This window comes from Mixophyes fleayi, chromosome 3 (assembly GCF_038048845.1).
Source record: "Mixophyes fleayi isolate aMixFle1 chromosome 3, aMixFle1.hap1, whole genome shotgun sequence".
NCBI lineage: Eukaryota > Metazoa > Chordata > Amphibia > Anura > Limnodynastidae > Mixophyes > Mixophyes fleayi.
The window spans coordinates 46,527,176-46,541,075 of NC_134404.1; the positions used below are offsets into that span (position 1 = coordinate 46,527,176).

A 13,900-nucleotide genomic window follows, 5' to 3' on the forward strand; every position below is an offset into this window, starting at 1 on the left:
GTATACATATTTTCAGTAGAATTGTCTGCTTAATTTTTTTCCATTTTATATTTGTTTTGTGCAATTTTGTTATTATTTCACTTATACCTGGATATGAGAAGCCAGGTTTTAGTAGCCACATTCATAATCACAAGTGCTGGTGTTAATACAGAGTGCTATTAAATTATGCCTGTTGCAGCCAGCAGAGTGTGTGTGTGTGTGTGTGTGTGTGTGTGTGTGTGTGTGTGTGTGTGTGTGTGTGTGTGTGTGTGTGTGTGTGTGTGTGTGTGTGTGTGTGTGTGTGTGTGTGTGTGTGTGTGTGTGTGTGTGTGTGTATACCTCTTATAGTTTATATAAGGACCTTACGTACGGCAGATTCAGAGCATGTTTTGTAGTGTTAGATTCTAAATGCCTTTTACCCACATGTTGTTGTTGCTACTTTTGCAATTTATCTCTCTGACATTTCTAATGATCTGATTTGACCAGAGATTGGTAGTCTTAGCTCTAATGCTCTGATTGGTTAGAAGTTTGATTCGCCATGTGAAACGTGTAAATCTGATTGGCTGCAGGTTGTGTTTATCCTCTGAACGTTCTAATGTTTTGTTCGGCTACCAGTTGGTCTAGTCCTGTAAGTGTTCTCATGATCATATTCACTACAGTGCAGACTAGTCCCGGCCACTTCAAAGTTACTTGTACAAGGATGTCACAGAGGCGAAACAAACATATATAGGAATTACTTACATTTCACTGAACAGCGCCTAAGGTTTAAAGCAGGCCTGTCCAACCTGTGGCCCTCCAGGTAGACAACCAGTAGATGGCTGGAAGGGCATGCTGGGACTTGTAGTTTCACAACACCTGGAGGGCCGCAGGTTGGACAGGCCTGGTTTAAAGTGTAATAAAGCCAGATCGGGTCTTGCACTGGGAATATAGGTTGCCGATGGATGTGAAATACTCCATAAGAAAGGTTTTGACAAATAAAATATTTCTTATGGAGTGGCCAAATGTCTTCCCCGTAAGATGGATCAGCCCTTCTTTTATACACCTTTTGTCACAAATAGGACAAATATTTACTTTTCAAGGCTTTGAGGTGCAATAGTTAAGCATTGAAAATTACAGAGGTCTGTAGCCCTATGTATAGTATATAAATGCCATACACCGCCTCCGTAATTATCCATGAATTGCAAGCTATCTATTTTAATGTTAAATATCTATAGTTAAATTTGATATATTGAACCCAAAGCTTAAGAAAAAAAAGTCTACTAAAGGGGATTTGAGATAAATATTTGATATTGTGTCCTGTCTGTCTGTGTGTGTGTGTGTGTTTGTGTATGTTAGGGAATTTAGACTGTAAGCCCCAATGGGGCAGAGACTGATGTGAGTGAGTTCTCTGTACAGCGCTGCGGAATTAGTGGCGCTATATAAATAAATGATGAGGATATCTGATGAATTGCATTTAGCTTGCTTTACACCCATTATATAGCTGTGCTTGATGCAAGGTGGAAAATCTTCTCATTCTGATATAACTTTATATTCATGACAAGTGGAATTGTAGCACAGTTCTGTCCTACCAGCATAAATATCGTCCTGCTAATTGTCCATCTCCTTTTTGTCTTCTTATAGGACGGACTCAATTCTTTGGTCCTTGACCTGGACTTCCCTGCACTACGGAAAAACAAGAATATAGACAACTTTGTAAATAGATGTGAGTGTTTATCAGTGTCCCTCATTTCAGAGTCATTGTGTGTTGTGCTGAAAGAATTCATAGAGGTTTATAACCACAATGCATTGTGGGAATATTGCTGTATTAGTCAGATAGTGACCTGACTGAGTCAAAACATCATGGAGAAAATGATAAACCAAATCTATTGGAGATTGTACAAGGAAGGACAGCTAAAAGGGTTTCATGGTCTACGTCACATAACCTGTATAGCTTGGACCACAGAGGGGAGAGACGGGTTATGATGGAAGTTTTTCAGATATAGCGAGGAATTTAACAAGGTACAGGAGGACAGAGGAAGAGACATATAAGAACGAGAGGAAATGCACTAAAACAGGCGGATGGTGGATTAAAGGGAAACTTGAGTCCGAATCGCTCTACCACAGGCTTGGCTAACCTGTGACACTCCAGCTGTTGTAAAACTACAAGTCCCAGCATACCCTTCCAGCAATAAGCTGCTATATATTGGCAAAGCATGCTGGGGCTTGTAGTTTCACAACACCTGGAGTGCCACAGGTTAGACAAGCTTGTTCTACCATAAGGATAGTAGCTAAATGGAATAGCTTTCCAAAAGAGGTGGTAGAGGTTGCGGTGGTAGGGGATTTACACATGCCTGGGTTTAACATAAGGCTACAATAAATGGGGAAAAAAAAATTGGTGTCTGATATTTGTTAAAATCGGCCGTGTGGATCTTATCTGCCATCAAAATGTTATTAGAAATAATATAACCGTAAAGATTGTATATTGATGAGGTGTGTGGGGGCTGTTTTATGAACCTAACAAATGTGGAGGCACAGCTCATACCTTGACACAAATACGCAGTTTTGTCCGAGACGTTGACCTACTGTTTTCGGGACCGTCTCTTATAGAAATTTGCATGCTGGCCAAAGTACAACGTAGCTTCAGAGTTCTGCTTACTACTAGCTTATTCCTGTTTTCCCCTCCAGTGTAAAACTATAAGGAAGAACAGGGGATATTGGACTCTGCACTGTATAGCACAGAATATATCCCAAGCCCTTCACAGTTGATGAGATCTGTCACAGACTAGATCAGATTCTCCCCTAATACAGCGGTCACTGCAGTATGAAGACATTGGGGCAGTTTTTATGTCCTATGTCACATTGGGGCATCATCACACCTTTGTTATTGCAATAATATATAACTCTGCTTTTCAATAGCAAAGTTTGCTCCTTTGCAGTATATTGATGGGATGCAAGTTCTAGATTATATCCATTATGTTATATTTTGTTCCTAAACTGGCTTTGTGTAAGTTATTAGGGGAGTCTGCAGAAGACCTTGTGTGGGATAGGAGATATATTCCTGTATCAGATGTATGGGGTATATATTGATTATTATTGTGTTTATATTTATATATTCACTCTCTTCTAGTTACACTGCTCACAGCGTAATGCTCATCTGTGCAGTGATGATAGAGTATTGTGATCGTATAGCTTATCCCTTATGAAACCTTTTTTGCTTTCTTGCTTCTTGTTTTATTATATTCAGCTTCACAGAAAAACCATACAGCAGTGACATTAATGGTCATCTAAATTCAAAGACTTTCATGAAAGAGCAGTGTTAGGACTGCTCACTAAGCCTTTCCTGTGCCTCAGAAGGCCATTGCTTGCTCCTGCTTTTCCTCTCTCACCTCTTCACAACAGCTTGTGCAGCCCATGGCCACTGACTCGTAGCCACCCCAACACAGGCAGATCATGTCAAGCAAAATGTTTGATAAGGAGCCATTTGTCAGATACTTTCTCTTTGTTACGCAGTTCAGTATGTGTATGTTTTTTTTATTTTTTTAGATGAAAAAATTGTGAGTGAGGTGCGTCAGCTGCAGATGAAAGCAGAAGATTATGATGTAGTAAAAGTCATTGGGAGAGGAGCATTTGGTGAAGTCCAGCTGGTAAGAGATGATTTCCAGTGTGCAGGCCTTCCCTCACACTGTAACTTGTTTCTGGTTCTAGCAGAGTTATGGGTACAACCTGAGCGCCGTCCCCCCAGCGCCTGCTCCTGAGCGCCGTCCCCCCAGCGCCTGCTCCTGAGCGCCGTCCACCCAGCGCCTGCTCCTGAGCGCCGTCCCCCCAGCGCCTGCTCCTGAGCGCCGTCCCCCCAGCGCCTGCTCCTGAGCGCCGTCCCCCCAGCGCCTGCTCCTGAGCGCCGTCCCCCCAGCGCCTGCTCCTGAGCGCCGTCCCCCCAGCGCCTGCTCCTGAGCGCCGTCCCCCCAGCGCGTGCTCCTGAGCGCCGTCCCCCCAGCGCCTGCTCCTGAGCGCCGTCCCCCCAGCGCCTGCACCTGAGCGCCGTCCCCCCATGTCCCTGCACCTGAGCGCCGTCCCCCCATGTCCCTGCACCTGAGCGCCGTCCCCCCATGTCCCCGCAACTTTTACTCTGTACTCCTGACCACCTCTGTCTAGGCAGGTTCCCTAAACCACCGGTGGCCAACCTACAATTTTTCATGGTCTTCAGAATTTTCTCACAAGGAGAGCATGCATGAATCGGATAAAATTACGAGGTCAGAGGACCATTATAAAGAGTCCTTACAGACCAAGCAGTATATTAGACTCTATAGCGGTCTGGTCAGACTGGCATGGAGGTTTCGCCTTCCAATCCAATACTATAAATGAGCTGTGCTCATTCTGTGACATCAGAATGATCGGGAAGAGGATGAACGTGCATAAACGGCTCTGTTCAGGAGGTCCACATGAGACCCCCCTTTGAAGATCACTTGCTGTCCATAACTCCTTTAACCTATAGATAACACTCTTGGCTACTTTGTAATAATACAAGTGCCTAGATCACCTTTGCTGTTCCACGATTGTGAGGATATATTCCAACAATGCATTTTAAAAACTGCTATACTTCAGAGGACTAACCACCCAATATAACCATAAATGCCCCCTACTAAGATAAATCCTGCACACTTTGGATGAGTGTGCCCGTGTAATGTTCTGTTTTGATGAAACCACATCAGACACAGACATGGTTCAGTAAATCTGTGCTAGTCCCAGGTCTAGAATAGCTCCTGCTGCCCTCTGGATGCTGTATCCGCGTAGTATACAGAATCTGTGATGATTAGAGGAACATTATGGCTCATTAAGAATTCTAGACTTCCCACTTCATATCTGTAATGAGAATCTTGCACATGTTGCTCCTAATGATAGTAAGGAATTGACTGATTTTTTCTTTCTTCTTTTCTTCTCCTTGCAATAGGTTCGGCACAGAAACACGCAAAAAGTATATGCAATGAAGCTGCTTAGCAAGTTTGAAATGATTAAAAGATCTGATTCTGCCTTTTATTGGGAAGAGAGAGATATCATGGCCTTTGCAAATAGTCCTTGGGTTGTTCAGGTAATGTTATTGTGTCTAAAGTGAAATCTGCAACTTGGGGCCCGATTCATGTTCATATTCAGCTTGCGGTTAACAAGAGAGGACAGAACTTGTACGTAGTTCTGACCGTATTCAAATCCAAACATATCTGGAGTTTTGATTTGAATCTGGGTGTAAGTACGCCCTGTCTAAAATTACTTGCTGTGTGTAGATGCACCCAACAGACTGCAGTGTACGCACAAGCGTCTGTGCAATATAAAGTCACATCATATTAGAAAATAAATGAACAGCTCTTAACAGTGTAATTATTTAAAAATATGGATTCATTTTTGTTTTTAAATTGTATAGTCTACCTTACTTGCATACACATATTTTGTGCTATTTAGTTACACGCACGTGCAGTTATTGCAAAATTAAATACTATGCCGTGACAATTATCACTATCAGCACTTACACACCTGCCCTGTAGCTGCCAGCTGAAACCATGTGTACTTATGGACTTGAATCTGCGTCTGCACGCCCGTGCTGTACATTGCCTACTATTGTCACTCCTTCCCTCCAAGTTGTAAGTGTATTTTGTGTTCATTGGCGTAACATCCGTTCCGGAGTTGCTTCGCACAAGATACACTACGCAAACAGTCTTGATCATCTGAACATGAATCGGGTGCTTGTAGCCTAGCGCTATCTTTGTGTTTTAGACCTCTACGTATTACTTATTACTACGCATGTATGTAGCCTGAAAAATTCCGCTAGATTTGTTAACCAATAGTGTGCCTTACACTTGTAGAGATGTATGATATGAGGTATTAGTTCATATTTTGATCAAAAGACTTAAGCCTGTATCCCAGCATCAAGGGTACCTCATTATATGCAGGTCCTACACTGACCTATATGCTTTAAACACTATTAAAATCCTGTATTATATAATATGTATATTATACCTGTAACCATATTCACTAGAGACTTTCTTATTGGATCCCCTGCAGTTGTCCTGTGCCTTTCAAGATGATAAGTACCTCTACATGGTGATGGAGTACATGCCAGGGGGCGACCTTGTAAACCTTATGAGTAACTACGATGTGCCTGAGAAGTGGGCCAAGTTCTACACTGCCGAAGTGGTGCTTGCTCTCGATGCCATTCACTCCATGGGCTTGATCCATCGTGACGTTAAGCCCGACAATATGCTCTTGGACAAATACGGGCACCTCAAGCTGGCGGACTTTGGCACTTGTATGAAGATGGACGAAGTAAGTATATAAAGAAAAGAGAGTGAATAATGCAGACCGTGTACAAGATCCTGAGCTGCAATAGTTTTATCAGGATCTACCAGTCATGTGACTTGGCCGGTTGCCTCTAGTGATGTGCGGATTGGTCATCTGACTTCCTTGTGGCACCATAAACATGGGTCATTCATGATTAAATAGTTTTCATTCTTGTACAATAAACCTATTATAATATATGTAGACCACATAAAGAAAAAAATAGGAGAGGTTCTACACAGCCATACCTTAGAAGTATCTGCAAATGAAAATAATGCTATTGTTTAGATCAGGGCTTGGCAAAATGATAAAGAATTCAGGAATCCTCTGTTTCTAAGATCAAAGAGAGTTCTGCTCCATTGTGACGTGTTGAAATGAAAGTAAATAAAGACATTTCCATTGTATGCCTGCTTGGCTTCAGCTGCGGCTCGGATATAAAAAACTCTTACATAAAACGGCACGTTTTAAATATACTCACTTATTAGTCATTTTTTAAACCGACAGGCTACACTGTAAATCCTACCATCCGGTGACCACCTAGGTCGGCCTGTGCATTCTTCATGGGGCAGAAAAATGGTCATTAACCCTTGTTATTCATTTGACTGCCCACCGACCACCTGAATCTGTCCCCATTTTTGTCTTGTATGTGAGTGGCCAGATGAGAAACTGATGTATTTATATGATGGTCTTGCCAATTTACTAGATTGCATAACGAAAAAGCTAAACAGTAACTCCACTCCAAAATGTAGCCTACTTAAAATCATTAATGACTCCTGATACCTCAAATATTACTTGTGCCTGAAATAACCTCTTCAAAACAGGAACACTGTTGCTGTCAGATTGTGGATGACCTTAGCAACATTGTTAACCATGGAAACAATCTATGCATGCTGCAAAACCATGTAAGTTATTAACAACCTATATGGCAGGAACAGTATATGTCTGAGTTTTCAACAGGTGATTTGAGGCTGTTTGTCCCATTTTGAGTGAAATGCATTATTCCAGTAAGTTATAATAATGGCCAAATTATTTTTGAGTAACTGCTTTATTAAAACAATATTCACATGTTCATAACAAATTTATAACAACCATCATCATCTACCATATGACCTATATATTGTCACTCCTGTAGGATACGACATAAATTGTTACTACATAATAAAGCAACGAGCAGTAACCCATAGCTCATGGCTACCCATTCTTTTGTCAAACTTGCACTAGATTGTTAAAAGCTAATTGCAGATTGGTTGCTACATATTTACACCTTTTTTTTTTTTTTTTGCATTTTCTAATAAATTCTAGTATAAAAATAAATTCAACTATTGTCACAATGAAATCTTGGTTTCTGAACATTCCACTCGGCAATGCTGGGGGTCCTGTATTAAATTCTTCCTGAACAAGTCACAGTGACTTCTGCTTGCAGTACAGAGTGTTCCAGCTTGTGTTCCTGTTCACTTAGATGTTGCCATATAGGCAGAATATATGTGTAGTACGAAGCTGGATAATAGACCATGTTAAGGATGGTGTGGGGGGAGGGGGGGGGGCGAGTGTGTAGCTGCAGGGTCTGGTCTGGTGAGCTGCAGATGTTTTGTGCTGCTTTCAGCGCCAGCTAGTGGTAGTGATGTGATATAACCGTGTTTAGCACAGTACAGAAATAGAAAATTAGAGGTGGGTGTGTGTGTCTGTAAGTTTGTACGTATATGAACTTAAGCACCCCAATGGCATTTATCAGTCATATGGGTGGGGCAGGGGTGAATCAAGAGCACCATTAATCGTTTTAAAAAAGTTTAACAAGTTTTTTTTTTTTCTTGAAATGGTCATCTCTGGGTTTTCCCTTTTTGTTCGTGTAGCATAATAAGAAATCTCAGAGTTTTCATGTATAGTTTTTATTCTGTTTTTATTAATGTACACTTTATTCATTTGTTTACTATTATTTATTGTCTCTTGTATTGTGTTCTCATGTCTTACCTTTTTAGAATCTACCAGTAAATTTGAGAATTGATTAAAACATAAAGTAAAAAAAAAAAAAAATCCTAATGGGAAAGGAATTAATTGTTGCATGAATATGCTGATATTTTAGTTTGGTGCCGTTTAACAGGGTGCTCATGGTTTTTACAGTGCCGGCGAGACGTTCCACCGTGTGTTTTACAAGGGAGGAATAAACACTTCCTGCCACTCTCTTAGGCTTTTATTGACGTTTGGTCTGGCACTGTCCTTGCATACGCCAACAGTGTGGTTAGCTGTACAAGATAAGCAGTGGGTATTGGTTGTCTTAAGAAACAAAAGCATTTATTTAGCTAGGAGAGAAGGAGTTCCAATGTCAATATCCCAGACACGAGCTCCCGATAGTCTGAATCAACGGGTTTGCATTGTAGAAAGTTTGACTAGGTGTTTAGAATAGCGGCACTACTGCCAAGTGTGGAGACTGAGAGATGGCGTGCTATAAACGCTTTATCTCTGGCAGCGGTATGGGCTATTATCCGTGCTGGTGCACCTTTTACTGCTGCGGTTAAGAAGGTGGTCAGGGGTACCAGCCCAAGTGTACCAGCATGGGAGTACACTAGCAGTGACAGTTGCCCAGAAGAAGCGTGGTTCTGAGTGACATAAAGGACCCAGTGGTGGCAGCAGGCTCCTCCTACTGCGGCAGGAGGTGTGTATTGGGAATAACGAAAGGGATGGTGGCAAGGTAAGCCCAGCCAATTCCCAGCAATAACAGACTGTGCCATAGATGGTTCATCCTGTCACACACATACACTTTTATTAGTCATTCTTATTTACAGAAGACAACTAATATGTCGGGTTTCTGGGTTCACTCACACATGTACTGGGAAATGCATGGAAAGTTAGGTACACTGTAGTATTGCTTATTACGCTGTGCCCTATGACCAATCTATTGCACCGGTAGTGGTCATTAATGTGTGAGAAGTAAAGTGTGCTGCACTAACGGGTGGATGTGTTTTTTACTGCGATATTCTAGTGAAACTTTACTTTTTCTAAGAAAAATGACATGTTGTGTAGAACTGTTCCTCCTCTATAGAGCTAAAGGACTTAACATGTATCGGAGTAATTTATTTCCCAGAGATTGTGGCACTGTCATGATATTTATTCCTTTTGGTGGGATAAATATCATCCCATCAGACATTGGAGTTTTTGGCTGACTCTTAATGTTAATATTTGCAAATATATAACACCCCCCACAATCATCTAATTTTTCTCTGGATAGCCCAGTATCCCAGAGTCACACAACATCATTATCTGTGGACCCACACGTAAGGAAAACCTCTAAGAGGGTATCTTTATACAGTATATTTGCTGGACTTGCACCATTAACCCTGGTCTGTTGGTTAAATCTATATGTTCTATACCAGATTTAGGCATCTCGTGGTTCTGCCGGTGGTGGTAACCTGACAGAAGAGACAGATTAAGCAGGCAATCTAGAAGTTTATAAGAAGTCCCGGCCACTATAGTTTTGGGACGAGAAGCAGAGCGGGAATTACAAAAAACAAATGAAGTTTTGAAGGCGCCAGTTTTGCATTGTTTCCTTTAGATGTTGTTTGTGTATCTTTAGACACAATGCTAGAAGCAAAGGTTTTAATGGTTCTTACTCTGGGATCTCCCAGTTCCGAGAAGCAGCAGAAGTGTTTATGTTCCTGTAGCTGCGTTGTCTCCTAGAGAGAAGGATCTTCTATAAAACCCGATGTCACTCAGAGGAGAGAGAAGCCAGTGCTCAGTGACACCGGTGCTGGAGAAAATAGCTGAAGGAAGACCGAGGCAGCCAGAGATGGAGCAGTGAAAAACTAAATTTGTAGAGCTCGTGTATAGTTGGATGGACGGCTGTTTTATTTGTGTACAATATGCATTTCCGTACCGAGTATGCACCGATTGTGTTCATTTAGATGCGGCTGTCGTAGACGCGCACACACACCTGTGCGAGACGTATGTCTTGCGAAGGGCTGGGTGACTGGTGCAGTGCAGCTACTGAAATAAAGTGTACCATCTGCATCCGAAATCCATTAAATCCAAACCTATTCAAGCCCTATATACATTTTCATCTTGCTGAATTAATATTATCATTTATTTATATGACACCATAGTTTCTGTGGCACCTAACATAGCAGTACAAATATGCCACACATGAAAACAGTGAACATAACGTACATAGCCGTGTTCTCCCCAGCACCTAGTTCCTGGGTGCTCCAACCGGCTGTTTGTATTTGTCACCCGGCTCTTGGAGCCTAACAAAGTCATATTATAATAGAATAAACCATTGTTCTCCTATTAGAACAGGCACTATATGAGCACTACAGCCAGCAGTGTGTTAGACCACTGACCACCAGTCTGACCAGTCCTGGCAGGTGTGGGCAATAACCTCCAACATTTTTCAGTATTACAACTGCCACCCAGCTGCTTCCTAATGCCACCCGGCTGGCAACGTTTTCTGGAGACAACAGTGCATGGGTACAGAGCAGAATAATAACTGCATGGATGCAAATAACAGAACAAATCTCGTGGCATACAAAGATAGTGCAGCATAAGACAGTGACAAGGAAGACAGAGACTGGACAGACATGGGACAGATGGTAGAGGACCCTACTCGTAAGAGCTTACATTCTAGAGGAACAGAATATCAATATCAGGATAACCTGATATATGTTCATGGAGTACACGGAGAAAAGTGGTATCCTATTGTAGTGCACCCACTGATATTGTGTTTCTTGAAACAATCCTTTTGAGTTCATTTTCAACTATCAATATACCTTTATTCTACATCTCTAAGGATGTGCAAAATAGTGTGATAAGTGTATTAATGCTGTCTATGATAGAAAGGTGCCAGAGTACACAGTGCATGGCCGCTTGCTACGTACGGGGCTGCGTAGTCGCAGACCAGTCAGAGTGCCCATGCTGACCCTGTCCACCGCCAAAGTATCCGCCCACAATAGACACGTGAGCACCAGAACTGGACTATGGAGCAAGGGAAGAAGGTGGCCTGGACTGATGAATCACATTTTCTTTTACATAATGTGGAGTGGATGGCCGGGGGCGTGTGTGTCGTTTACCTGGGGAAGAGATGGCACCAGGATACACTATAGGAAGAAGGCAAGCCGGCGGGAGGCAGTGTGCTCTAGGCAAAGTTCTGCTGGGAAACCTTGCATCCTGGCATTCATGTGGATGTTACTTTGACACATACCACCTACCTAAATATTGTTGCAGACCAAGTACACCCTTCATGACCATTGTATTCCCTGATGGTAGTGAACTCTTTCAGCAGGATAATGCGCCCTGCAACACTGCAAAAAATGTTCAGGAATGGTTTGAGGAACATGACAGAGTTCAAGGTGTTGACTTGGCCTCCAAATTCCTCAGATCTCAATCTGATCGAGTTTCTGTGGGATGTGCTGGAAAAACAAGTCCGAGCCCTGGAAGCCCCACCTCGCTACTTACAGGACTTAAAGTATCTGCTGCTAACGTCTTGGTGCCAGATACCACAGGACACCTTCAGAGATCTTGTGGAGTCCATGGGGCAGAGCTGTTTTGGCTGCATGAGGGGACCTACACAATATTAGGGTTTTATGTTGTTGCTGTTTTGGTGTATATTGGGCAACACTCGATCACAAGAATAATTTTGTTTCACATTTTCATTTTTTGTATTCAAATTATTCTATTTATTTTAATTTGCTGGTTTGTAATTAAATATATCATGCAGTAATAGATTTTGACACTTTAAACCACAGAATGTACGTTAAACAACATATCGATGAGTGTGCCACAGTGTGCTGCTGAGGACTATCGGCAACACTGGCCTCTTCTGATTGGCTGATTGCGTGTTGACCCCACCCACTGCTCATTCTTCGCTACTGCTAAAGCTATATTGTATCAAGTCACAGCTGTCTATTCGCATTACTTGATATTTCCATTTGTATTGTGGCAGGAAATGGCTCCCATTTGAATTTTATAGGATAAAACAACAAATTTGAATTTGTTTTGTATTTAACTATATTTTATATGGTGAATGAGATTAACATTTATTAATGACACTATCAAGACCCCATTGTCTCTTGTGTGTGACACTTTATCACCTTATTATATTGTGTACAAATCGGATAAAGCGAGTAACATTTACTACTAACACTGCAAAGCCACATCTGTACAGTCTCTACTGTACCGTGGAGAGTAATTATACCTCTCGTTACTCCTGACCTAACGCGTATGCTCCTGAGATATGTCCGACTACGTATGTACATAAATGTGCTTTTTCACACGTTGGTCTTTTCCTGCTTGTGTTCCAAACCTATATGATCCCTTCCTATCACCACTAACACCTCTGCTAATTGTATTCATGTTGGCGTTATAATTTAGGCATGAACTGGCATAAGTGACCCGGGTGTGGTCTATTGTAGAAAGGAATGATCCTGGAAATAGTAAATACTCATGACAATAAAACCTAATCACTTCTAACACGAGTCATCCCAGGCAATACAGGGTTTCTTTTAACCTCCTCCCTTACCAGACAATACCATTTCTTTCTTGCACTCTGAGAAATTCAGCACGGTGGCTTAGTAGTTAGCACTTCTGCCTCACAGCACTGGGGTCATGAGTTCAATTCCCGACCATGGCCTTATCTGCGTGGGTATCCTCCGGGTGCTCTGGTTTCCTCCCACACTCCAAAAACATACTGGTAGGTTAATTGGCTGCTAACAAAATTGACCCTAGTTTGTCTGTCTGTGTCTGTCTGTCTCTGTGTGTATATGTTAGGGAATTTAGACTGTAAGCCCCAATGTGGCAGGGAGTGATGTGAGTGAGTTCTCTGTACAGCGCTGCGGAATTAGTGGCGCTATATAAATAAATGATGATGATGATAATGGGCAAAGTGAGATACTATTCCAGTATATGGTTTGATCCTGGGAAAGACTGACCTGACTAGATCGATAGCATTGACATGAGGACATTTTGCAGGAATTATGTAACCAGAAATAAACACCGTTGGCAGTGTGCAGTTTGGTGCTTTTGATGGATTGATATGGAAACATGTATGTTGTAGGTACAATTATCCATTATTGAAATGACTTGGCAGAGAGCATTTCTAAGCAAACTTTGCCATCTGCATACCTAGGCCATTTGTGCTCACTGGTGCAAATCCAAGGCACAAACATGCAGTGTGTCTGGTAAATGAGATCCTGTGTTGAGAAGGTTTCCTCTGAGTGCTCCGGTTATCTCCAATAGTCCAAAAACATACTGGTAGATTGAGTTGCCTCTGCCTCAGTTGGTCCTAGTGTGTCTGTGTGCTTCATTCAGAACTGCTCAGTGTCACAGTAACCTGGCCATGTGAGAGGAGAGCACAAATAACATTTGGGGAACAATTTGTGCTTTTTTCCCTCCGCTTTTTACTATACATGTAATTCGGTGAAACTAATAGTGACAGCAGTCGGATTGTATACCTAGGAACGGAACTGTTAAGTTATCTAATCAAACAAGGAAGTTTTAAAACGACTGTAATGTTATTTACCTCTGTAATCTTTGCTCACATAAGTCCAGTTTCAGGAATTTAGCTCTGCAGAGAGCAGGAGACCTGACTGTGATCTATGCTGTAGAATAGATTGTGCGTAGATAACAGCAGATA

General features: G+C 41.9%; 1 protein-coding gene across 4 annotated transcripts in view; it reads left to right on the forward strand.

The window, feature by feature from the left end:
- ROCK2 (Rho associated coiled-coil containing protein kinase 2) overlaps nucleotides 1–13,900 on the forward strand; it is a 109,742-nt gene that overhangs the window by 52,218 nt on the left and 43,624 nt on the right. For 3 of the 4 annotated variants that reach the window (XM_075201428.1, XM_075201429.1, XM_075201430.1), the window contains exons 2-5: nucleotides 1,600–1,681; nucleotides 3,502–3,602; nucleotides 4,907–5,044; nucleotides 6,010–6,270. In XM_075201428.1, coding sequence (XP_075057529.1) covers nucleotides 1,600–1,681; nucleotides 3,502–3,602; nucleotides 4,907–5,044; nucleotides 6,010–6,270 — 582 coding nt within the window. Of the gene's footprint in view, nucleotides 1–1,598; nucleotides 1,682–3,501; nucleotides 3,603–4,906; nucleotides 5,045–6,009; nucleotides 6,271–13,900 lie in introns of those variants that run through there. The other variant, XM_075201431.1, reaches the window with a different exon arrangement.